Genomic DNA, 26,456 nt, shown 5'->3' on the forward strand with positions numbered 1-26,456 from the left:
CACACACAAACACACACACACACAATGGGATATTAATCAGCCTTAAAAAGGAAAGAAATTCTGACACATGCTACTACTTGGACAAATCTTGAGGACATTATGCTAAGTGAAATAAGCCAGTCACAAAAAGACAGATACCGTATGTTTCCTTTTATATGGGGAGACTAGAATAATGAAACTCATACAGACAGAAACAGAATGTGGTTGCCAGGAACTGAGGGGAAGAGGAAACAGGGAGCTACTGTTTAATGGGTACTCAGTTTCAGTTTGGGAAGACGAAAAGTTCTGGAGATGGATGGTGGTGATACTTGCAAAACAATGTAAATGTATTTAACGTTATTGAACTGTACACTTAAATGGTGAAAACGGTAAATTTTGTTATGTATACTTTACCAAAATGAAGGAGAAGCAATCACTGAATATGGTTGAGAATTCTCCAGAACTGATGGAGGCTATAAATCCATAGACACAATAAACACAATCAGCCAGCAGGATTTTATTAAAAAGCATATTTTTATGAAACTCTAAAACACCAAAATTAAAGTACAGTAAGAAAAGACAGAAGCCCTAAAAGAAATGACAATTAGACAATACATTTTTCAACAATAACATGAAGAAGTAGGATTGTTATCTTTAAATGTTGTGGAAAAAAGGTAACTGCCAACTTTGAATTGCATATGAAATACAATGATCTTACTAAAATGAGAACAAGAGAGATAAAAGATTTCCAAATAAACAAAAATGGAGATTGTTCACCATTAAGAGACCCTCATCAAAGGCACATCTAGAATACACAGGTTTTCAAGAAGAATGAAAGAATCTCAGAATGTAGGTTTGAGAAGAAACGGTGGGCCAAAATCTAGCAAACCTGTAGATAAATTAAAACAAATATAGTCCATATAAAACAATAATGTGGGTAAGTTTAAAAAAGAAACAGCATTACAACAAAAATAGCATACAAGTCAAGAGGGATGTAATGAGAGTCAAAATGCTCTATGATTTCTATATTGTTTGGGAGGCTAGTTGATATTGAATGGAAGTATTGACTATAAAAATTCAAGAGTAACTACTAAGAGAACAGAAAGTAGACATGTAAATTCCAAACCAACAGAGAGGGGGAAACTAGGAAAAATGTCAATCCCCTCAAAAGGAGTTTAAAAAAAAAACACACACACAGAAAAAGTAAAAGAAGCAAAAACAAATCAATATATACCTCATCATAATGGATGTAAGTCACTAAACTTTCTAATTAAAAGAGATTATCAGATTTTATTTTTAAAAGAAAGGAAAGCAATCTAGCTGAACAGTTTTAATCCCACCTAGATTTTTGCAGAAATGGACAAGCTGATTCCAAAATGTACATAAGAATGTAAAGAACCCATGATCTCAGGACTACAAAACTACAGTTATCAAGACCATATGGTTTTGGCATCAAGACAGACATACAGATTAATGGAACAAAATAGAGTCAAAAAATTGATCCAGGCTGGGTGCGGTGGCTCACACCTGTAATCCCAGCACTCTGAGAGGCCAAGGAGGCAGGTGGATCACCTGAGGTCAGGAGTTCCAGGCCAGCCTGGCCAACATGGTGAAATCCATCTCCACTAAAAATACAAAAAAATTAGCTGGGTGTGGTAGCAGGCGCCTGTAATCTCAGCTACTCGGGAGGCCGAGGCAGGAGAGTCGCTGGAACCCGCGAGGGAGAGGTTGCAGTGAGCAGAGATCACGCCACTGTACTGCAGCCTGTGCGAGAGAGGGAGACTCCGTCTCCAAAAAAAAATTGATCCACATGATGGTGACAAGGTAACTCAGTAAGGGAAAAAATACCCTTCTCAACCAAACTCTGTGCTAAAGCAGAGTTTCTCAACATTGGCATTACTGACATTTTGGACCACATAATTCTTTGTAGTGTTAGGCTGTCCAGTACACTGTAGGATATTTAGTAGCACCTCTGGCTCTACCCACTAGACGCCATCAGCACCCCTACCAAACTCTAGACATTGCCAAATGTCCATTAGGAGGCAAAGTCACTCTCAGTTGAAAATGACTATGCTAGAACAACTAGATATTCATAGGGGAAAAAATGAACTTTGATCCTTACCTTGTATCTTACACAAAAATTAACTTGAAATCAACACAGACTTATTTTCATGTATAAGTTAAAACTGTAAGCCCTTTAGATTAGGGTTTCTCAATGCAAGCACCCCTGACATTTCCAGCTGGATAACTCCTTGTTGCGGGGGACATCACTCACATGCATTTAGTATGTTTAGCAGCGTCCTTGGCCTCTACGCAGTAGATACTAGTAGCATTCCACCAGTTGTAACAACCAAAAATGTCTCACCGTCAAAGTCCTAGGGACAGGTGGGGTGGGGGGGCGGGTCAGGAAGGATTAAAACTGACCCTAGTCTGAGAATCACTTGCGATAGGCAAATATTTCTATGCTAGAACACATGAAATCACTAACCACAAAAATTTTTGATAAATTAGACCATTAAAATTCTGTTCTTTGAAACACTATTTAAAAAATTTAAAAATACATCACAAACTGGAAGAAAACTATATATAATGGAGTTGTATTCAGACTATATAAAGAAACTTTACGGCTTAATAAAAATAAAAGCAAATAAAAAATCAGCAAAATACTTCAATAGACATTTCACAAAAGAAATGCACTTAAAATGAGTAATTTTTATATGTAAATTATACCTTAATAAAATTGTTTTAAAAATTAAATGTGGATTTAAAAGGGAGGCTTTAGTATTTAATGGCTATATGATGCTCTAACAATAAAAACACAGTGCAATCTTTTAAAAAATGTGGGGGAGAATGAGAAGAGCATAAGAAAAATAATTTCAACTGTTTTCAGTAATCGTATTGATCACTAGTATTAATATTGTTATTTTGAGGCTGTTGTGAGTGTAATGTGGGATAAAGCAAATGAGACATATGAGGTATTTTTCCTTTAAATCTATTTCCTAGTTCTATCCACTGAATTATTCTCAAAACAATGATCAACCCAGGAGCATCCGTAGTGCCCAGATTGTAGTCTTGAAATATCATTTCACACTAAAAGAAACAAGGGCTCTTGAAAATGGCTGATTCCAGGGCCAGGGCAGGAAGTGTACAAAATGAGCCTCAAAGACTACCAGACTGACTGAAAAGCCAGTAGGAAGAGCCTCTCAGTGAGTTAATACTATTTTAGGCTTACAAAGGATAATAATCGTAGTGGACAGAAACACATATATATTTAACTCAATGATTTAATAATAACATTTTAAAAAAAGAAAAGACACCAACATTGGAGAATAAGAAGGAACTAATTTTTTTAAAAGTGGTATTTAAAAGGAAAGAATCTAGTATTTATTCTGCTACATGGTAAGCTATATGAACTGGGAAACCAAATAGTAAGTAAGGGAAAGCATATCTTTTAAAAAGTATTCCAATGAATAAATGATGCAATCAGAATATTACAACTGTGCAAACCACAGTGAATGAATCCATCTAGGCAGTGAGCATTACTAGCTGGGGTGGTGGGGAAAATGTTAGTTGACATAAAATTTCAGTCAGGAGGAAAAATTCAAGAGATCAATTATAAAACATGGTGATGATAGTTAATTACAATGTATTGTGTTCTTGAAAACTGCTAAGAGAGTAGATTTTAAGTGTTCTCACAACAAAAAAACAGGTTTGTGAGGTAATGCATATGTTAATTAGCCTGGTTTGGCCTTTCCACAATGTATACATATTTAAAAAACATACAGTACAAAATATATACAATTTTAACTTGTCAATAGAAAAAGATAAAATTCAAAACAGAAAAAGAAGAAAAACTGCAACATACATAGCCCATAAAGTTTTTGTATTTGGAATATACAAAGAAATCTTACATATCAATTAGAAAAAATGAACAGTCATTCTGCAAGAAAAAGTGAGCAGGAAGCATATGAAAACATGCGCTCTCTCTAGCTCTCGCTCTCTCTCTCTCTCTCTACATATATATATATGTCCCAGATGTGGAGCAACAGAACTCTTAAACACTGCTGGTTAGAATGTAAATTGATATAACCTGGTATAGCCACTTTGGAAAACCACTTGCAAATCTACTCAAGTTGAAGATACGCATACTCTATGACCCAATAATTCCACTTATAGGTATACAAACAGTCCCCAACTTATGAAGGTTCCACTAAATGATTTTTCAGATTTATGATGGTGCCAAACCATTGCAATTTTGTCGCAACGTACAGCATTCAATAAATTACAAGACACTCAATTTATTATAAAATAGGCTTTGTGTTAGATGATTATGCCTAATTGTAAGTAAATATAAGTATTGTGAGCATATGTAGAGTAGGATAAAATACACTATGATATTTGGTAGATGAGGTGTATGCATCTTTAACTCATTACAGGTTTACTGAGATGTATGTAACTCTATCGTGAGTCAAGAAGCATCTGTATATCCAACAGAAACGTGTGCATATGTGTACCAAAAGAAATGTATGAGAATTTTCTTAAGAGTACTGCTTAGAATAAGCTCCAAACTGGAAACAACCCAAGTTCTGATCAACAGGATAAATTGTAGTTTATTAATATAATGGAAAAATGGACAGAAATGAAAATGAATGAACTACAACTCACACAACCTAAGAATCAAAAAGCACAATACTGAATGAAAGAAGGAAGGCCCAAAAGGATTCTGTTCCCATAAAATTCAAAATCAGGCAAAAAGGGCCAAGCACAGTGGCTCACGCCTATAAACCAGCACTTTGGGAGGCCGAGGCAGGTAAATCGCCTGAGGTCAGGAGTTCGAGACCAGCCTGGCCAATACGGTGAAACCCCATTTCTACTAAAAATACAAAAATTAGCTGGGCGTGGTGGCAGGAGCCTGTAATCCCAGCTACTTGGAAGGCGGAAGCAGAACAGCTTGAAACCTGGAGGCAGAGGTTGCAGTGGGCTGAGATCGTGCCATTGCACTCTAGCCTGGGCGACAAGAGCGAAGCTCCGTCTCTTAAAAAAAAAAAAAAAAAATCCCAACAAAATCAGGCAAAAGAGAAGTAGAACTACCACCCTCCATACACACACAAAAAGCACAGAACTTATCACCACCAAAGCTGGGACACTGATTATTCATTCAAGTAAGGACAACGTTATACAAGAGGACTACACAGGGGGCTTCTGAATTACTGGCATTATTTTATTTCTTGACCTGGATAAGAGTTACGTAGATATTTACTATATAATTATCTGTTAAGCTGCATCTATTTTTTCTTTTGTTCTATATACTTTTCCATATGTACATGACATTGTACAACATAAAATTTTCAAACTAAAAGATCTCAGAAAAATATCAGTGAATCTTTGGGATGGGGATGTAAAATACAACTTAGAGAAAATGTGCTGCCACATCAATATGGAAAAAAACATGACAATGTTTATCATTTATCATTAGCTACCAAGTAATGTACTTTGTTAATAAAGTACAGTTTTATATTCACCTAAGAAATATCTACATTGAGCATCTGAGCACTTAAGCGTGCCAGACACTATTCTAGTCATTGGAAGACCACGAGTGAATAAAACAGCACTTACAAAAAGGCACTGTTTTATAAAAACAGTGAGGGGAAGGACAATAAGCAAAAATAAAATGTGGTAAAGGGAAAAGTGAGGGTCATACTACATTCCATAGGGTAATGAGGGACACCCTCATTGATAGGTGACATCTGAACAGACAGAGACCTAAAAGAATCAAGACACTACTACACGCAGAAATCCGGGGAACAGATTGAGAAAAATAGAAACCCCAAATGCCAAAGGACTTAAGGCAGGACTATGCTTGCAGTATTGAAGAAATGTAAAGGCCAGTCCGCAGGTGGGGGAAGAATAACTGATAGGGCAATTTGTAGAAAGTGAGGATGGGGGATGGGAGGGAGGGGAGAGATCATGCAGGCCACTGTAGAACTTTGTGAAGACTCTTCCTAAGAAAGATGGGCTGTAATCCCAGCACTCTGAGAGGCTGACGCAGGAGGATTGTTTGAGGTCAGGAGTTTGAGACCAGCCTGGTGAACACAGGAGGCCCTGTATCTAAAAAAAGATAGCTGCAGTGGCATATGCCCATGTCCTTGTTATTCAGGAGGCTGAGCTGGGGAGGATCACTTGAACCCAGGAATTCAAGGCTGCAGTGAGCTAGGATTGTGCCACTGCACTCCAGCCTGGACTATGACTTATGTATTAAAAACATCATTCTGGTCTTTTAAAAGGCACTATCAAAACAAGAATAGCTGCCAGCTCCTTTTCCACATAGAAAATTATGACATTCCCTTTGGATATATTTAGGTTCACAGAAAATAAAAATCAAATTCGTTTATTTAGAAGAACCATTCTTCCGGTTCGTATTAACAACAAAATTCTTCCTTACAGTGTTTTTTTTTTCCTTCCTTTTTCTGAGACAGGGTCACGTTCTGTCATCCAAGCTGGAGTGCAGCAGCACAATCAAGGCTCACTGCAGCCTCCACCTCCTGGGCTTAAGTGATCTTCCCACCTAAGCCTCCCAAGTAGCTGTGACTAGGACTACAGGCACATGCCACCATGCCAGCTAATTCTTTTTGTATAGATGGGATTTTATTATGTTGCCCAGGTTAGTTTCAAATCACTGGGCTCAATCCTTCTGCCTCGGCCTCCCAAGGTGCTGAAAAAATAGGTGTGAGTCACCGTGTCCGGACTTTTTAAAAAAACAGTGAAAGTGTAACACTCCTGCTGTCCTTCAACTTAGACTGGCTAGTTTTGTTTTTTTAAACTACGGTAAAATTTACCATCTTATCCCTTTTTAAGTGCAGAGTTCAGTAGTGTTAAATATATTAACACTATTGTTCACAGTGTCCAGCTTTAAAGGCTTAAATAAATTTAGACTGATATTTATAAACTCTACTACAAATATATGTGTGTGTGTACACATATATAGTTATTATTTAAGTAGTATACTTTATTTATTCATTTTTTTTTTGAGACAGGGTATCGCTCTGTCACCTAGGCTGGACTGCAATGGCACAATCTTAGCTCACTGCAAACCTCCACCTCCCAGGTTCAAGCGATTCTCCTGCCTCAGTCTCCTGAGTAGCTGGGATTACAACCGCCCACCACCACGACTGGCTAATTTTGCTATTTTTAGTAGAGACGGGGTTTCACTATGCTGACCAGGCTGGTCTCAAACTCCTGACCTCAGGTGATCCACTCACCTCGGACTCCCAAAGTGCTGGGATTAGAGGTGTGAGCCACCAGGCCTGGCCTGTTTAAGTAGTATACTTTAATTTTCTGGTAGGCTCAATGAATGATGGTAGGGTACAAGCTGGGATGATATACAGGTCTTACTAATAAATTTGCATGAATGAGTGAAGTATCCAAAAATGAACTCAGAGTTGAAATTTATCATTTTGTGGCTGGTTACCACAAACATAATGAGCACAAGTTCACTTGACTGAGTTTTAAAAGGCCATTCAGACTTTTAGGGACCAGGATAACTCTTTAAACACTATTCTCTCACAAGGGAAATCAGTGGGTCAGTTCAAACTATTATGTGAATAAAATGTAATGATACAATACAGTAGTTGGATTGTTAAAGAATATAAATATACATAAAAATATACTATAGTACACAATTTTGAGATGTTAGTTTTTCTACTATTTTAATGCATGATGAAGAAAAGACCTGTGGTTTTTAAATTGGTAACACTGACAGTTCCGAATGCTTTTGGTGGAATCATCACACATTTCAGAATGCTGCTATTGCCTATCACTTGGCAATTTACAGAAATGTGAGTTGTTTTTTTACCTCTGTGAAGAGACGGGCATCATCAGAAAGCATATTATAATCCTGCGCACATTTCTTTGCAGAATTCTGCAAAAACTTTAGGAACTCAGTAACTTCTTCGTTCACGTGTTTTTTCATATCCTGATTTTTAAAAAAGTAGACATGTCTTGGGATAAAAAGTTTCATTAAAAAGAATCACATTCTTAATCACTGCTATAATAATTTGGACTTAAAGAATAATTAAAGTATCAAATCCAAAGCAGAAATCAAAGAAGTCAGTAAAAATTATTATGTAGTAATGATAAACTGCTATTAAAAACTCCACAAAATAGAAAAGCAAATGACTAAGACTATACAATACATGCTCAGGAATTGAGAAGTTGATTTTATAAAATGCTGTCAAAAAAAAATTTTTTTTTAATTTATTTTTTTGAGACAGAGTCTCGCTTTGTTGCCCAGGCTGGAGTGCAGTGGCACGATTTCGGCTCACTGCAAACTCCGCCTCCTGAGTAGCTGGGGCTGGCTATATAGGCGCCTGCCACCTCACCTGGCTAATTTTTTGTATTTTTAGTAGAGATGGGGTTTCGCCATGTTGGCCAAGCCGGTCTTGAACTCCTGATCTCAGTTGATCTACCTGCCTCAGCCTCCCAAAATGTTGGGATTACAGGCATGAGCCACTGGGCCTGGCCTCAATTTTTTTTAAAAAGACATACATCCGAATAGAAAAACGAGCAAATAATATAAATAGGCAAGTTACCAAAGAAAAAATAAAAATGGCTTATACACATATGGAAAATGCTTACTGTCATTAGTAATCATAAATTAAATTAATGTAAAGCAAGAGATCATTTTTCCCATTTTAAATTAAAGGCAAAAAAGGTAATGTCCAATATTAGTGAAGATAGTTTTTTCTTTTTTTAAATTTGATTTCGATTTTCTTTTACCTTACCCCTGTAGGATTAGAGAAGATAGTTTTTTCAAAACCTGTCATACAACAGAGGTACAAACAAACTGGTTTAAACTTTTTGCAGAACAATTTATGCATGTGTAACTGCAGATCAAAGCTTTGAAAACATGCATAGGTTTTGACCTAGCAGTTTTATTTTTAAGAATTTATCTTACGGAAACTATCATCGATATGAACAAAGATTTTGCTACAAAGATGTTCAGCACAGCATCATTTATATAACTGAGAATTTGGAAATGTCTTAATTGAAATAATTAAGCAATAATTTAAAATTGGTATAATCTACGTAAAATTCTACTGCTAGTACTTAAGATGAACTGGAGCGAGTCATGCTCAGAAGTAGAGCCAAATGCTTGAACTACAATGGAACCAACAAAAGAATTAAAGCACCATTGCTCTCTCGATCTCCTTAAATTTTCCATTTTAAAAAAGATGACGGGACCTAAAAACATAAATGTAAATTTAAGATACAAATATTTCCTAATTTTTATTATTTTTTCCTGAAACTGAAGAACACAATACATACCAAGTACTGCAAGTAGTCATTTTTATTTATTCCAACAGCTTTGGAATTTGCAGGAATCTTTGCGTATTTAACCAACAAGTCCACATAACTCCTCTGCTCTCTCTGTGAGAAACGAGAGAAACGAGGATAAGGAACTCTTGGTTTTGGAAGAAGAACCATTCCAATTGTGGTTTTAACTTTTTCCTTTGCTTGAGTTGCTGAACTAACTGCCGGCTCATTTTCTACAGAACTTGCTGAGGCATTCAAATTTTCTCCTATACGTCTGGAAAACAAAATATAATTTACAAATATGTGCTTTTCACATGAAGATTACTATCATGGAACTTCATGATTCTCAATCACCAGGGAGAATAGAGCGTGATTAACAGAGTAAACTCTGGATTATTATCTAACTCTGCCACCTGCATTTTGATGTTTAGCCATTTAAAGTAGATTAAGTATTCTGTGGGATATGATCACAATGCAAACTTACCTTCAATTACCTGATGGAGAGGAAGAGGTATACTTATTCAATTTAGAAGTTTTTTTCCCATTAATAAAGAGGGGAAAATCGTTCTTGCCAATTACACATGCAGGTACTTTATGTTTACATTTTATTACAATTTGAGTTTTTAATACTTAAATTCATCACTAAGATTTATCAGTTAATATGGTGAATAAAAGCTACTAAGAACAGAATGTAAAGGAATCACAAATTTGAGATTAACAAAATTCATTGAGATTCTAAATGTTCTGATTTCCTCTGCTTATCTCAAAAATTAAGAAAATTCTAACATTATGCACCATATTTTTTGAAAGCAGTATTGGTTTTGGAAAAGTTGTACAATCCTCTATCACTCTGGTACATGGCTGAGTTCATGGAAATGACTTTATGCTTTTCATGGATGCCAAAGAAAAATCCTGGTGTATCGTTAATGAAATGTACCAGAAGAGAAAGTAGTGAGTAGCTTCAGAACCTGTTACCATATGTGTTTATGGAATGTGTGAAGGTTGTTAGAATCACAATGGAGTCACCAATGTTTAAAAATCCCTTAATATCATGGAATACTATGCAGCCATAAAAAGGAATGAGATCATGTCCTTTGCAGGGGCACGAATGGAGCTGGAGGCCATTATCCTCAGCAAACTAACGCATGAACAGAAAACCAAACACCACATGTTCTCACTTATAAGTGGGAGCTGAAAAATGAGAACACATGGACACAGGGAAGGGAATACACATGGGCGTGTTGCGGGGTGGGGTTGGGGTAGGAGAACATTAGGAAAAATAGCTAATGCATGCTGGGCTTAATACCTAGGTGATGGGTTGGTAAGTTGGGTGGTAGATTGTTACCTACGTAACAAACCAGCGCATCCTGCACATGCACCCTGGAACTTAAAAAAAAAAAACAAAAAACAAAAAACACAAAACCCCTGATAATAAGAGCTAGGGAAGGCCATGAAGACAGAGTTCTCATGTTTGAATTCCTGATAACAAAATATTTCTGCAAGGGTATTTGTTCAGGAACTGACGGTCCTTGGATTGGTGTCACCTTTGTTATTCATCTTTCAAAGATCAGGTATAAGTATTTCAAAACGATCAGATAATCCTAATTTTTTACTTTAAAAATCTTTGTCCTCCTTTACCTCCCTGAATACGCATAGTTTACCATGGCATACATACTCCCATTGCAATGCTTTATTCCCAAATAAATTTCTTTTATTTTAGAGAGTTTCTCTGTTACTTAGATTCACAAATGCTACCCCTGCTTTTAAGAAGTCACCTTATCCAAATCAAAGTATATGAACACAACTTCCTTATCTTATTCATAATCCATCTCTATTTTTGCTATTCAGTTATTGTAATCTACATTTTAAATAAGAGACTTTAGAAGTGCATCAAAAACTATACTTCTTGGCCTGTACACTATAACTTCCACCACAGTAACTGTTCCTATAACCTGGCTCCAAATTACACAACAATCCACAGAGGAAGGGAAACTAAAGAGAAAGATGGACATCTGCTGACTCATTCTTCATTCCTCCATTTGTTAATGTTTATTAACTACCATGTGCCAGCCTATGCCAGGTACTGGAAATACAACACTAAGTACAGTACCATCTCCAATCTCCAGGACATTATAATCAAATGCATTAGACAAGTCAATGAAGAAGAAAGAAAAGTAGATATGTACATCAACACAATGGGACTATGGAGAACTTGTTTCCAAAAGTGAACATACCAAATACATGACTGAAGAGAGTCCTAAGAACATAATGATCAGGGATTAAGGGAAAGAAAGAGAAGAGAAAATATCCATAGCAGTGGTTCACAATCATGACAGTTTTAATGTCCCCAGGGCATTCTGGAAGCCTGTAGGTGTATTTGGATTGTCACAAAAGGGGGGAATTAAGGGTATTCAGAAGGGGGGAATACTAAATGCCTGCAATATGCAGTACTATCCTGCATATTTTAACAGTCCCCTTCAGGCTTTCTCTTACCAGGTACAAATAAGTCTAGTCCGTTATTACCTCTTACCAGGTACAAATAAGTCTAGTCTGTTATTATTTATCCTAACAGTAAATTTTATTTTTCCTATGATTATTTTATGGTATGCTTTATTTTCTCTTAAATACTTAAAATGAACTTAAATGAACTGTATTCATTTTAACTGATGCATCTCACTACCTCATTATATCTCATAATGCAGTAGTCTATGAGTTTAAATATTAAAAAATAAATTATTTCACACTTATAGGTATAGGATATATTTGTTTTTAAAAATTATATCTATTAATTTCATTTTAAGCTAGTAAAGGAGGTATCTTATTTCTTATAAATACCCGTCATAAAAAGTGGGAGGGTATCAGTCTGATACGGCTGAGAACTACTAATTTAGATCTGCATCTGGACAAAGGGTGAGTTACATTCCATCCAAAACTACTACTGATTAGTTTTAAATTAACTTTATAACACTAGAATAAATATGGCAAAAATTCCAAAAGATGACAACAGTATTTTAGAAATATGTAGGTCCTCAAATAAAGCAAAAATATTTAAGACCACTCTCTCAGAGCTAAACAATGGATAAAAAACTACCCAAAGAGCTGATAAGGGGATGGGAGAATTTTGGAAATTAAAATTAGGATGCTTAGGTTGGCTCTGAAAATAACACAGGTAAAAAAAGACACAGCTACTAAAGTTTCTCCAATAATTGTATAAAAATAAGCATATTTTAGGTTAACAAAATAAACATTAACTGCTGATCTTGGGAGAAATGTATTACAGCAAATTGACTTCTCACTAGAAAACGTCTTGAGAGCTCTTCAAACCTAACAGTATTGTGTCTTCACTTTTAACAATACTGCTTCACAGCTGTCACTCTGAATATGAGAACATGTCCGTCCTTGTGACACAAACTGGCAAATTTAATTAAGCTGCTGCAGCAACAAGATGCTGACTCAGATATGCCAGACTAGGAATGTCAAGAAATTCTAGCAGTTTAAATTGGCTACATTCAGCAAAGAATGAAATGGTAGCACATCAAGATCATTTCCTTGTGCAGTGCTGTCAAGAACTTCATCAGGGTGTAAACCAAAAGCATCTGACAGGGTTTCTCTATTCACGTATACAGCATTATGTTTTATTTTGGTTGATGGTTTGAAGTTTTGCCCCTGCATTTTGTCAACTACCCATTCTCCTTTCTCAAAGTTTCTATGGAAAAAAAAAAAAAAAACAAACAGGGTAGAATCCAAAACTTTAAGTTTCCTATACTTTAAGTACTGGTTTGGTAGCTTGTTTAAAAGTAGCATTTGGAAATGGTGCTTCTAGTCTCCATTTCAAGTCTACTAGTATCTTCTGAGTTTGATTTATTTTCCTAAGTAAAACGTGTTAAAGCTTTATATATATATATTTCCATGTAAAGCTATTTCCCCGCTTGTTTGCTTAAAACTCAGTTACGAGTATCTGCAAACAGAAACTTTAATTAAAAAAAAAAAGGTAATTGTTTACAGTGGCTATTTCTACATGAACAGCTCATGGGTCATTTTAATATCCTCTTTTATTTTCTTGGGGGACTTTCCAAATATTCTACAATTTTTTTCATGCTTCAAAGAAAAGTAACACAATATTAACTTTTTATATTATTCATTTGTAAAAACACTATTCAAGTTGTTCTTTCATTTTACAAACACTTATGGAGCACAGAGAGTAAAAGGAAAATTTTTTTTATCTTGAAATTAACAGAATAAAAGGCCTTGTTTTTCAACAAGAAAACAGTTGTAAACAAGAAAGCCTGAAATAATTGTAATAATTATTACAGCAATTAAGAATTATTACAGTAATTACCGTAACAATGACTAATAATTCTTAATAAAACAAAGTTAGGAAAAAAGACTAGAAACATCAATAACTTGTGTATTTTTTCTATAGTACAAGGTAAATTATACTAATAGATTATTTTGTGCTCTACAGAAATCTAAAGAAAACAAGGGTATTCTAAGAAAAAAATATTTTAGGAGTTAGGTATGCCCAACTTCCAGCAAAATGCCTTTTTCCTTGTACAAAGCCAGGCTATAACCCACATCTGGGATATGCTGAACAGAAGTGGACTTGCAAAGAACCGTAAAAATAAACTTGGCACACTGGCGTGCACCTATAATCCCATCTATTCAGGTGGCTGAGGCAGGAGGATCACCTGAGCCCAGGAATTTGAGTCTAGCCTGGGCAACATGGCAAGACACCAACTCTAAAATTAAAAATAAAATGAGAAGCAGTGGCAAGATGAAGATTAATACCTGAAATTTTTAGTGTGAAAAGAGAAAGGCTGAGAGAAAAGTTCAAATAAGTTGTTTTTTTGTTTTTTTTTGAGATAAGGTCTCAAATTTTGAGATGGGGTCTTGCTCTTTTGTCCAGAAGTGCAGTGGCATGATCATGGCTCACTGTAGCCTTGACCTCCCAGGGTCAAGTGATCCTCGTACCTCAGTTTCCCAAGCAGCTGGGACCACATGTGCCTGCCACCACACCAGCTAATTTTTAAATTACGTGTAGAGACAAGGTCTTGTTATGTTGCCCGGGCTGGTCTTGAACTCCTGGCCTCAAGTGATCCTCTTGCCCCTAGCCTCCCAAAGTGTTGTTATTATAGGCATGAGCTACTGTGCCCAGCCAAGATTATTTGTGTGTGTGTGTGTGTGTGTGAGTGAGTGAGTGAGAGAGACACACAGACACAGAGACAGAGACAGAGAGGGTCTCACTCTGTTGCCCAGGCTGGAGTGCAGTGGCGTGATCCTCACTCACTGCAGCCTCAACCTCCCTCGACTCAGGTGATCCTCACACCTCAACCTCCCCAGTAGCTGAGACTGCAGGCACACAACCACCACACCTGGCTATTTTTTGTATTTTTGTAGAGACAGGTCTCACCATGTTGCTCAGGCTTGTCTTGAACTCCTGGGCTCAAGTGATCCAGCTGCTCTGGCCTCCTAAAGGGCTGGTATTACAGGTGTGAGCCACCTACGCCTGACCTGAGATGATTCTTTTTTTTAAAGATAGACATATGTTCTCTAAATCCCAGGACAACAGAATTTATAGGCATTTTTTGATCCAAATAAACAATAGCAATTCTTTAATTGGTAGTAAGTTTTAAGAAATTAGTTATCCTCAAAAAACTTTACAAGTTGAATAACAAATAGTTTTTAAAAATATCCATAAATGTACATACATAGGGAGTCTATTGCTTTAACTTTGTATATCTGACATCAGCACAGACATTATAATTATGCACTTTGGCAAGAGGAAAGTTGCTTCTGAAACTGCCTCTTTAAAAAATTGTTTATTTTTAAAAAATTGTCTCTTTTTTTTTGTAGACAGGATCTCACTCTGATGCCCAGGCAGGAATATAGTGGCACAATCACAACTCACTGCAGTCTCAAACTCCTGGGCTCAAGTGATCCTCGTGCCTCAGCCTCCTAAGTAAGACTATAGGTATGTGCCACTACACACAGCAAATTATTTTTGGAGAGACGGGGTCTCAATTTGTTGCCCAAGCTGGTCTCAGACTCAGGCCTCAAGTCATCTTCCTGCCTTACCCTTGCAAAATGCTGGGATTACAGGTGTGAGCCACTGAGCCTGGACTAAAATTGTCTCTTTAATACAACTTCTGCTTGTTTTTATGTAAACTTACGCATTCATTTGATGGAATCAAAAAAGCACTTTTTTCTTTAATGCTTTTTAATGGCAATCTGGCAATATCTATCAAAATAAATACACATACGTACCCTCCACTGACAGGAGTTTATCCTACTTATACAAGCACATGTAAAAAGGCTGCTCACTGTTTCTAACAGTAAAGGAATGGAAACAAGCTAAATATCAACAGAGGTCAATTTAAAAATTATATACACCCAACTATAGAATACAATACAGCTATAGGCCGTGCATGGTGGCTCATGCCTGTAATCCCAGCAAGTGGAGTAGGATGTGCAGTAAATGGAAAGTTTTTAGTCCTGTTTTTAAATCCATTCTGCCAATCCATCCTTTGATTGGGGAGTTTAATTAATTTACATTTAAGTTATTGATAGGGAAGGACTTACTACTACTGTTTTCTGTATGTCTTACAGCTTTTTTGTTCCTCATTTCTTCCCAGTGAGCATATTTAAGTCTTTAAAGAAGTCTAAGTATAAATGAGAGAAGAGGTAAGAAAGTAATTAGGAGAATATGTGGAGTCCAGGGATTATTTAAAACAGGAAAACTTGAGCATGTTCAAATACTGATTAAGTTGGCCATGCGGAGTGGCTCCTGGCTGTAACCCCAGCACTTTGGGAGGCCAAGTTGGAGAATCACTTGAAGCCAGGAGTTCAAGATCAGCCGGGGCAACACAGCAAGACCATGTCTCTTCAAAAACAAAACAAAAACCAAAAAGTAATCAAGATGACTGAAAATGGGAGAGAACAAAGATAGAAGAGTAAGAGGGTACAACGGACAGAAAAGATAACTGAGAAAGCAGGAAAAGATGGGGAGATATGCTTCCTCCACTGTAAAAGGAGAAATGAAAAAAGTAAATGTTGAGCTTCCCTGGGGGAGTTTCCTAATTCCTCATTTGGTGTATTTATACATTTTTCTAGTAAACTCAATTACTTGGTTTCCGGATTCATCAACAACAGAGTAGAAACAGTCGATAAAAAAGGAAAAGAAGAGCTACTACAGGCAAGTTGGCAGTAAGAAGTAAAAATTATCACTTAATAGTCATTAAATATCAGAGAGGAAAAAAACCTTTAGCAATTTGGCAATATCTATTAAAATATAAACTGTACATATTGTCTGACCAAACAATTCAATTTCCGTGAGTATATCTTACAGAAATAACTATGAAAACTCACCAATATATTGTTTTTAATTACCAAAAAAAAGAAAAAAGGGAACACAATGTTTTGCAACACAAGACTAGTTAAATGAATTAAAAGTACATCTATAAGCTATATAGTGAGGTAATATGCAACCATTAAGATTGAACTAAATGTTGGGGCATGAAAAGATATTCAAAATATCACTTTAAATGACAGATAACTAAAAAACAGTTTTATAGTATATTTTTAGTATGATCCCATTTTGTATTATATACCTGTATATGTATGTGTGCGTGTACACGTTATAAATAGTATACTGCTTAGTACTATGCTAAACAATTATTAGTATAATATTGGTACTATACTAAAACATTTATTGGTATAAATGTTTCCATAGTATTATACTATATTGGTATAGTATTATAAAAATATTGGGATAGTTTAGCATAGTATTATAAAATACTATAAAATTGTTTTGCAGTTCATGTGTGGAGAAAGGACTGAAGGTCTGAAAAGATAAATACCAGTGTTAAAAGTTGTTTTACTTTAAACATTTCTATAATTTGAATGTTTAATACTAGAGATACACATAAAACTTCAACTATCAGAAAAACGACAATCAAATATGGAAATAAATAACCAAATAAACATATTACCTGTTGGATAAAACACGTAGTTCTTTTAAACTTGGAGCCATGGAATGATCTTTATAATTTTCTCGAGAGAAAAACGTCTTAAGGCCATTTTTGGGGGAAATATCCCTGTGAAACAAAGTAATTTACTTACATTTGACAATTCAAAATCTCATGCTAGACTACGACACATAATGGCACAATTGAAACTTACAATTTCATACCTTCTTACCCCCCCATCCCCAGACAATCTCTTCTTACTATGTTTAATTTCATATACCAGATCTGTGGGCTTAGAAGTGTTACTTCTTGGATAGCTTTAAACCCAGGCCCATTATGAAATTCTCCAGCTCCAATAATCAGCTCTACATTTTCTGTAGTACACAATTAAATAAATGTCACAGAGACTGGAAAGTTAAAGATAGAAAAGACTGAAGTATAATCAAGGGTCTGTCAAAGGCTGGCCTCACTTCTGGCTCTAGGACATAACATTAAGATATTTGGTTGCTGAAAACACTTCTCAACTTATTTTTGTTTCATGCACTACTGTGCTGAGCCAAAAGACACTACAAAGACTAAATAGCCTAGCTATTTTGTTTACTTTGGCAAATGGGATAACTGGTTTGCTAAAACCACCTCAAAGGTGATATGATTTTTCACAACACCATAATTAATTTAGAGACTAACATATTATATTCAATGCTTTCCATATAGTTAGGCATCCAAAAATGCTGTTTGAATGAAGGAATTAAAAATTTGAAAACACTGAATCCATTAATGTTACTAGGGAGGACAAAGGTCAGTAAAATTCCGTGGAAAAGGATAATTCCAAGGGCTACAATATTGTGCAAAGGTTCTAAACCACAACTAGTTCCACAATGCCGGTGGTACACAAGAGCATCTGTGCTACATCTGAATGCATACTTTATAGCACTGGCAAGGAATGCAAATGTGCATACCTCTTACCTAATCAAATGGTAACTTCTGGGTGTCCTAGTGCCCAGATAGGAAATTCTAGCATATTTGCTCCATACTCTTCTCCTTTTTAAACTGTTCTTAAGGGCATTTATCCAAAAAACTATATTAAGGTATTAATGGTAAAATTAGAAAGTCTTATTTGCTATGTATCAGTATAGTTTCTTATTACCTTGTCGTGGTATTGTATCTGTGACATCTCAATAAATTCTTAAGTTTCTGCACATCATATAAAAACAAAGTAAAGGGTCTCAGGGATTGTGAGCTCCCTGGGGATGGGAGTGTTGTTAGCAATAAACAAATACTCACTGAACATACTGACTTAATAGTCTGAGTCAGGTACTATTTTAATACTCTTTGTAACCATTTATAACATTTGATCCTCCTTGGCTGGCTTAGTAAATGTGTGTTAAAATGAACTAAAGCAGCACATGTATTAGCTAGATGGCTACAAAACCACTATATTATTTAACCAGGCTCTCTATTTGCAAAGTTCTCATACACTTTTAAAATACAGTCTATGCATTTATATCATTTGATATAGATTTCAATATAACAAAAAGCATGTCTATTCTTAAAGAGGGTCTTTTTTATTACTTGTATGGAAATGGGCCAAGGTTCTTGGACTCAAGAAAATTCCAGTATCTCTCCTTCACAGGAGACCAACAATAAATACCTGAGGGAATTATACCTAAAAATAATTTGAGTGCTGAACTGTGTTGTTCCACTATAGAAGTGGAAGTACAGTCAGCCATAACTCTAGCATTCAGTATGTGAAGATGAGGATAGGGTAAATTCTGAGACCCTAAACTTGTATTTTCTGTTTCCTCCAAATCTCTCTATGCCAGAAATCTATTTTCTTATGTCAACCATCAGCCCCACTACACTCCTCTTCAGTGGATTACAAAGTGGCTACAACTCACCAATCCAGTCCTGGTTCACTTATGACCATCTTGGAGCTCATCTTCCTAGATTTCTGCTTCACTCTAGCTCACAGTTCACAGCTGCCTGGCTGCGAAGGCTCCAAGAGGCAGGATCCCTCCAGAACTTACTCAGCTGAGTAAAAACAAAAGGCCAAGATCAAAAGCAAGTGATTGGCTAGGCCAGGTGCTATTAGGTGAGGAAGAATCTCTCCCTAAACATCTACCCTCAACAGACTGTGGCACCTAAAACAGAATACAGCAGACCCAAGGTTCTTTGTAGCAGAGCAGCAACGACGATACAGGACGAGCCCTTTTCCATTTAATCTACGCCGGGAGTGTTACTCTTAGGACACTCACTATGGAAATAAGAGCTGAAACAGAACGGTGTTCTCATCGCTTACATACTAGGCCACTTGATGGCATGGAACGGGAAGTCAACTCAGTTTTCCATTCCCTTACTGCCAAAATAAATCTTTTGTTTTCCCGACCATGCTTTGTTATGGGGCAGATTCTGGCAGGCACTGCATGACAAAAGCTACCTCGATATCAGGAATCTTAGGCCTTTCACAAAGAACCTCACATTTGAGGAGACTGAGGTCAACTTAAGTGACATTTCACAAGATCACTTACAGACATCATCAGGACTACAAATCAGGCTTGATCTCTCATGTTCAGTACTTCTCCTGTGACCCCAGGCAGACTGATAAAGTGACATGCGAGAACCTAATCAAATTTAGGAGTCGGTCTCTCGGCACCGAACGGGCCCGACCGGCTCCCACTTAATCTACCTCTCACACTTCGACCCAGTGTGGAGCTGGGGGGGAATACTCGAGGAAGGCAAAAGAAACGGCTGAGGGAAAGGGGACGCAAAGAGAGGGGAAACAAGGTTCCAGAAAAGCAGGTACAAGGGCAAGCAAACCAGGGGTAGGAGCCGCGCACAGCCAGGAGCAAGGGGTCCTGGCCCGGCCGCCATGTTCCCTCCTCCCGCCCCTGCATGAGCACGCCCGCTGGCCCGGCAGCGCCCTCCCGTCCGCGTCTCGGCTGCAACACAGCCTTTCCGCCCACCTCATGGTCCGCGGCGGCTCTTGCCCAGGCCGCAGCCACACACCACACACGCTCCACCCCACTCCTCACATTGTCGCGCGCGCCCAAGAAAGACCATATTTAAAGGATGTGGCCGCGCCGACTCGGCCCTGCGTGATGACGTCATCAGCGGCATAGTGGGCGGGGCCTTGCGTCTTGACGGCTGCTCCCTTCTTTTCCTCCCGCCACAAGCGCTCGCTGTGGTTCTGGCAGCGAAGGGCGAGACTGGGTTCGCCAGGCGGAAGTGGTTGGAGACTGCGTGTTTTCCTAGAAAGTCCTCGACCTTCGTCGGGGAGAGGAGGGGAGTGATAAATTGGAAGGCGGACAAGCGACAAGTGCAGTACTGTAAAGACCCAAAGATACTTGGTTGTGACCTCAGGCAAGTTTCCTGACTTCCCTAACCCAAACTCCTCATATGTAAAATGGAGATGAAATTGTTACTGCTGCTTCATACGGTTTTTTGGAAAGGATTAAATGAAACAAAGGAAGAAGCTGTGCTCTGCACAGTACCTGGCACATAGTAGGGCCTCATTAAGTGCTCCTTCACCTCCGCTCCACTCCCCATCCAGTTTTAGCTGTGAGTTCAAACACTAGTTTTGTTCTCATCCATTACGGAAAGATTTATTGACCATAAACAGAGTACTTTGTGCTTGGTGCTGGGTACACATGGACTAAGACTGAATACTGATTTTTCCAGTGCTTTGGATCTCTGGCAATCTAAGACATTTACATTAAATACAATAGAAAGTAATAAACTACATAAGAAAGGTGTATAGATTGAGGTTAGAGGGAGAGGAATAGCTAGTGTGAGGGGCAAAACGCAGCTTTGAATAGTATTGAGTACTTACATGTCAGTTACTGCACTGAGCACCTGCCATGTGAGCTCATTTGAAGAATGTGGGTATGTGGAATGAAGAGAAAGGGCGTTCTAGACAGACCAGCACAAGTGTCAAAAGACAAAAATTTGACACATCTAAAGATCTCAGTTGGCCTTATTGCGATTCTGGAATCAGGCAACACTTCATTCCTTAAAATGGAATGAGTGTCCCAATGAGTGGAACAGAGGAGGTTGGCATTACGGACAGAAAAAAGGGCTGTAGAAAGTGGAAACAAAGAACAAAAAGCAGATTGATCATTTCAAAGTTACTTTCCTGGTAAGGTGGAGACAGACAGTACAATAGAAAGATAACTGATTGGTTAACATCAGGTTACTTCAAGTTACTCTTTGCTGTAGGGACTAAAACAGAGGAAATTCATTATCTTGCTGATTGAAAATTGAAACTGGCCTGTTACCTCTGTCTCCTGATTTCTTGGAGGGCCAGATAACTCAGTTTCGGTGTGGTGAGCATGAGTGATTCCATTTTTATTTTAGTCTGGTCTCTTGGGGTCTAGTGCAGAAGTTCAAAACAATGGCCTCCTATAATTTTTTTTAATACAAGGAACTGCATAAACTTATTGCATAAACAGAATCTAGTGTGTGCTATTAGGGAAGCATGTTCTACATTTTATTTTAAGACAGAGTCTCCCAGACTGGAGTGCAGTGGTGCGATCTCAGCTCACTGCAACTTCTGCCTCCCGGGTTCAAGCGATTCTCCTGCGTCAGTCTCCCTAGTAGCTGGGACTACAAGTGCGTGCCACCACACTTGGCTAATTTTTGTATTTTTTTTTAGTAGAGATGGGGTTTGCCAGGGTGATCTTTAATTCCTGACCTCAAGTGATCTGCCCACCTTGGCCTCCCTAAGTGCTGGGATTACAGGTGTGAGCCACTACACCTGGCTGACATTTTAGACTGATTTAGAATATTGTTAGAAATTATGTTAATGTAAAAAATATGCTACAGGAAACCATAGGTAGTTTATTTTGCCTGGAATGCAAGGTCTCTGAAGAGTAGTAGAGGAAAAGGGGTTGGAAAAACTGGTTGAAGCTAGAACACTTAAGATTTTATAAGCCAGACTAAGGAAGTTTGACTTTATTGTATAAGAAATAAAATGCTAGGAAACAAACAAACAAAAAAGCTTACATAATGACACAATCAGAACTGGCTGGCTGTGCTTCAGGAAAGTTCACCTGGCAACCTACGGAATTCATTGAAGGGAGGAGGCCAGTTAGGAGACAGTGTTTGTGAATGCTTAAAAAAATCAACCACTGCAATGCCTGGCACTGTGCAGATAGCATTTCTTTTTTTCTTTTTTCTTTTTTTTTGAGATGGAGTCTCCTTCTGTCATCCAGGCTGGAGTATAGTGGTGCGATCTCGGCTCACTGCAACCTCTGCCTCTCGGGTTCAAGCGATTCTCCTGCCTCAGCCTCCTGAGTAGCTGGGATGACAGGTGCATACCACCACGCCCGGCTAATTTTTATATTTTTAGTAGAGACAGGGTTTCACCATGTTGGTTAGGCTGGTCTCGAACTCCTGATCTCGTGATCCGCCCACCTCGGCCTCCCAAAATGCTGGGATTACAGGCATGAGCCACCATGCCTGGCCGCAGATAGTATTTCTTATTAGGTAAGTGATGTGGATGGCTTGTGTAGGACAAAGGCAGTGTAAAAGTTCATGTGTTGGGTACTGTCTCACAAAGCATGCAGTCAGGAAGAGTTGGGGACACCTGACCTGGCCTGAAGGAACTGCTCTAATTGTTTAAGAGCTCATGCTGCTGGGAGGTACCTGCCCATGGTAGTGTGATATGGTAGCATTACCGTACAGCTCTGTGTTGAGATTTCAGATCATCACCAAACAGTATGCTCTGAACTGGTATATCTGAGTTTCAGTGGTTGCAAGATAGCACACAGAATCAGAATTTTTAGAATCAGAACATGATTTGGAGATTATCTAGTCCAACCCTCTTGTTTTCCTTACAAGGAAATGGGCTCGTTTCAAGATTGTCAAGTGACTTTTCCAACATCACATGATCAGTGATAAAACTGATACTAAAACTCAGGTCTCGTAATTCTTGCCAACGTGTGCATTGTGCATCTTCCCAAAATTCATATCTTAAATGAATATGTAATTCATATGTCATATTATAGGAGCCTAATGGCCTCCTATAATTTTTGTTTACTACAAGGAATCCTAATGGTATTTGGAGGTGGTATCTTTAGGAGGTAAGCAGGTTTAGATTAAGACACAAGGGTGCAGCCCCAATGATGGAGTTCATGCCTTTGTCAGAAGAAGAGAAACCACAGCTCATTCTCTCCCCCAAGTGAAGACACAGCAAAAAGGTAGCCATCTGCAAGCTGGAAACAGAGTTCTCACCAGGAACCAAATTGGCTGGCAGCTGGATCTGGACTTCCAAGCCTCCAGAACTGTAAGAAAATAAATGTCTCTTGTTTAAGCCTCCCAGGCTATGGAATTGTCATAGCAGCCCCAGCGGAGTAACATACAATACAATAAATATATGCAACCGTTCTTTTCTGTTTTGTGAACCACAAGAAGCTTAGTGGCAAGAACATGGACTTCTGGATTCCAGTAGATATCTATCTGAGGTTTGCATCGCAGTTTTTCTGTCTACTGGCAGTGTGATCCTAGGCATGTCGTGTGTCCTCTTGAGTCTCAGTTTCTTCATCTGGATAATGGAGGCAGTGATACCTCACCTACAGAATTGTTGTGAGGACTAGAAGTAATATATATAAAAAGTGCATTGCAAAGAGTAAATGTTCAACAAATACTAGCTATTAGTATATAATTTTTCTGAAAGAAAAATCAAAGATGAACAAAACACAGTGGAGATGGCACTGTACAAAGACCTATAATGCAAAGAAGAAATGGTGGGCCGGCCGCGGTGCCTCACGCCTGTAATCCCAGCACTTTGGGAGGCTGAGGTGGGTGGATCACCTGAGGTTGGGAGTTCGAGACCAGCTTGACCAACATGGAGAAACTCCGTCTCTGCTAAAAATACAAAATTAGTCTGACGTGGTGGTGCATGCCTGTAATCCCAGCTACTTGGGAGGCTGAGGCAGGAGAATCGCTTGAACCTGGGAGGCATTGGTTGCACTGAGCCGAGATTGTGCCATTGCATTCCAGCCTGGGCAACAAGAGTGAAATCAGGCTCAAAAAAAAAAAAAAAAAAAAAAGGAAATGGTATACATATATATAGAACATTCCATGGGACCACAAATGAGTAAGAAATTCATTCTGATGGAGATAATTTAGAGATTACTTCAGAGGAGTTTAATTTATTTTGGGTCTTGAAGGATGCGTAGGAGTTCACTGGGTAGAAAAGGGGCTGTGGGTTTTAAGTGTGGGAAAAAAAAGCACAGAAGTGTGAACAGCTCCACATATTCTGGGGAAGAGGAAAAGCTGTTGCATCACTGTGTTGGGGAAATGAAGGTTGTTGGACCGGAAACGGTGAAGCGGACTAGAGCTGGTCTTCATTGCCATGCTAGAGATTTTGGACTTTATTCTCTGCATTATGGGGAATCTGTGTGTGTATATGTTTGTGTATCTGTGTTTTAAATAGCTTGAGTTATAAGCTACATACCATAAAATTCATTCATTTTAGTTGTACCATTAGGTGACTTAGTAAATGTGTGAAGTTTCACAACCATCAGCATGATAAAGTTTTGGAACATTTCCATTAACCCCCAAATCCTGTGTGCCCATTTGTAATCAGTCCCTCTTTCCAGCCCCAGGCAACCATTAATCTACTTTCTGTCTCTATAGGTCTGCCTTTTCTGGACATTTCATTTAATGAAATCATACAATATGTTGTCTTTTGTGTCTGGATTCTTAGCATAATGTTTTAAGGATCATCCATGTTGTAGCATGTATTAGTATTTTTTCGTTTCTGTTGCTCAATAGTAACTCATTTACGGATATGCCCATTTTGTTTATCCCTTCAACATTTGATGAACATTTAGATGGTATCTACTTTTTGGCTTTTCTGAATAATGTTGCTGAGGGCATCATTTATGTGTACAACATTTATGTGAGCATTTTATATGTACAAGTCTTTGTGTTAACTTTGCATTTTTATTTCCTTGAGTAGATAACTAGGAGTGGAATTGTTGTATGGTAAAGTTATGTTTAACTTTTTTTTCTATGTTGCTGACACTGGTTTCAAACTCCTGGCCTCAGGTGATCCTCCCCTTGGCCTCCCAAAGTGCTGGGATTACAGGTGTAAGCCATCATGCCCGGCCTATGTTTAACTTTTTAGAAAACTGTCAGATTGTTTCCCACAGCATTTGCACCATTTTATTCTGTGGATTTTTAAGCAGAAGAAAGATGTGGTTTTCCATTTCTGGTAAACTGGGGAACAAACAAACCCAGAAGTTGAATGAGAAGCCAATTTAATTTTGAAAGAGTTTATAACAGTGTGTACTTCTTTGAGTTTACAAAATGTTTAATTGGACCAGAATTTAAAAAAGAACTCTAAAAACTGCAAACATTAACTAAGCAATTACTAGGTGTTCATTTCTTCTTGGGGACCAAATCAAGACAGAGAAATGTGCAAGATCATCTTTTTTTTTTAATCAGTAATAAGTCATTTTTCTACCCCTCAGCTAATGAGCTTCCTTTGCTTGATTTGGGGTGAACTTGGCCTTGGAATAGTTTACAGCTTGGTAACTGCTTCACTCAGGGAATTGCCTCATGAATTTACAATCATCCATAAGGTATTTTCAAAATAAGAATCCAGAAATAGTCCTCTAGCAAAAAGGTTTCAATCTAGTAATTGATTCAGAAACTTTTGGGGAAAATATTGTCGCTAATTGCAGTTTGTTCAAATCAGGCCTTTCAGCAATAAATGGTGTTTCGAGTGGAGAGGGAATCATCAATGCCAAAAACCAGCAAAATACTCTGGCCTAGGATATGCTATGTAAGAACAAGAATGGCTAAAGTTTTCGATTTTTTTCTACTCAGAAGATAATATTTTCTAAAATGTATTTAGGTATGTTCTGTATTATGTGGCCCCTGGGCTGAAAAAAACCCCAGAAATCATTGTTCACTTGAAAGATGGTCTTTTATAGCGCATAAGTGTTCTACAGAGAGAAGTTGATAACAGAGATAATTCCAAGCAGAATAATTTAAAAATTGTATTTGTCTTTAGAATGCAGTGTGTGTTTTATCAGAGGGGTAGAGAGAGAATGGTAGAAGGGGTGGGTATGGGGCTTGTTAGGAAGTCATTATAATAGATTTTGGGTGAGGCTAATATTAAAGTTAATTTTTGTCCTTCAAGCAAAGAACAATTGATAGATGATATAGCTTCTTCCCCACAAAAGGGAAGTT

The 26,456-nt window shown here is 37.8% G+C and overlaps 1 protein-coding gene across 9 annotated transcripts in view; it reads right to left on the reverse strand.

Moving 5' to 3' along the window:
• The window catches only part of ICE2 (interactor of little elongation complex ELL subunit 2), a 56,012-nt gene extending 35,654 nt beyond the window's left edge, over positions 1–20,358 (reverse strand). For 3 of the 9 annotated variants that reach the window (XM_055363158.2, XM_063698571.1, XM_055363159.2), the window contains exons 1-5: positions 19,784–20,358; positions 19,154–19,286; positions 17,280–17,384; positions 9,304–9,565; positions 7,832–7,951 (exon numbers count right to left, since the gene is read on the reverse strand). In XM_055363158.2, the coding sequence (XP_055219133.1) occupies positions 7,832–7,951; positions 9,304–9,565; positions 17,280–17,384; positions 19,154–19,194 (528 nt within the window). In that variant the 5' untranslated portion in view covers positions 19,195–19,286; positions 19,784–20,358. Of the gene's footprint in view, positions 1–2,254; positions 2,355–7,831; positions 7,952–9,303; positions 9,566–17,279; positions 17,386–19,153; positions 19,287–19,783 lie in introns of those variants that run through there. The other 6 variants (XM_063698569.1, XM_019011190.4, XM_063698570.1 and 3 more) reach the window with 4 other exon arrangements.
• Between the last annotated feature and the right edge of the window lie 6,098 nt (positions 20,359–26,456).

Source organism: Gorilla gorilla, chromosome 16 (genome assembly GCF_029281585.2).
Source record: "Gorilla gorilla gorilla isolate KB3781 chromosome 16, NHGRI_mGorGor1-v2.1_pri, whole genome shotgun sequence".
In the NCBI taxonomy this organism is placed as follows: Eukaryota; Metazoa; Chordata; class Mammalia; order Primates; family Hominidae; genus Gorilla; species Gorilla gorilla.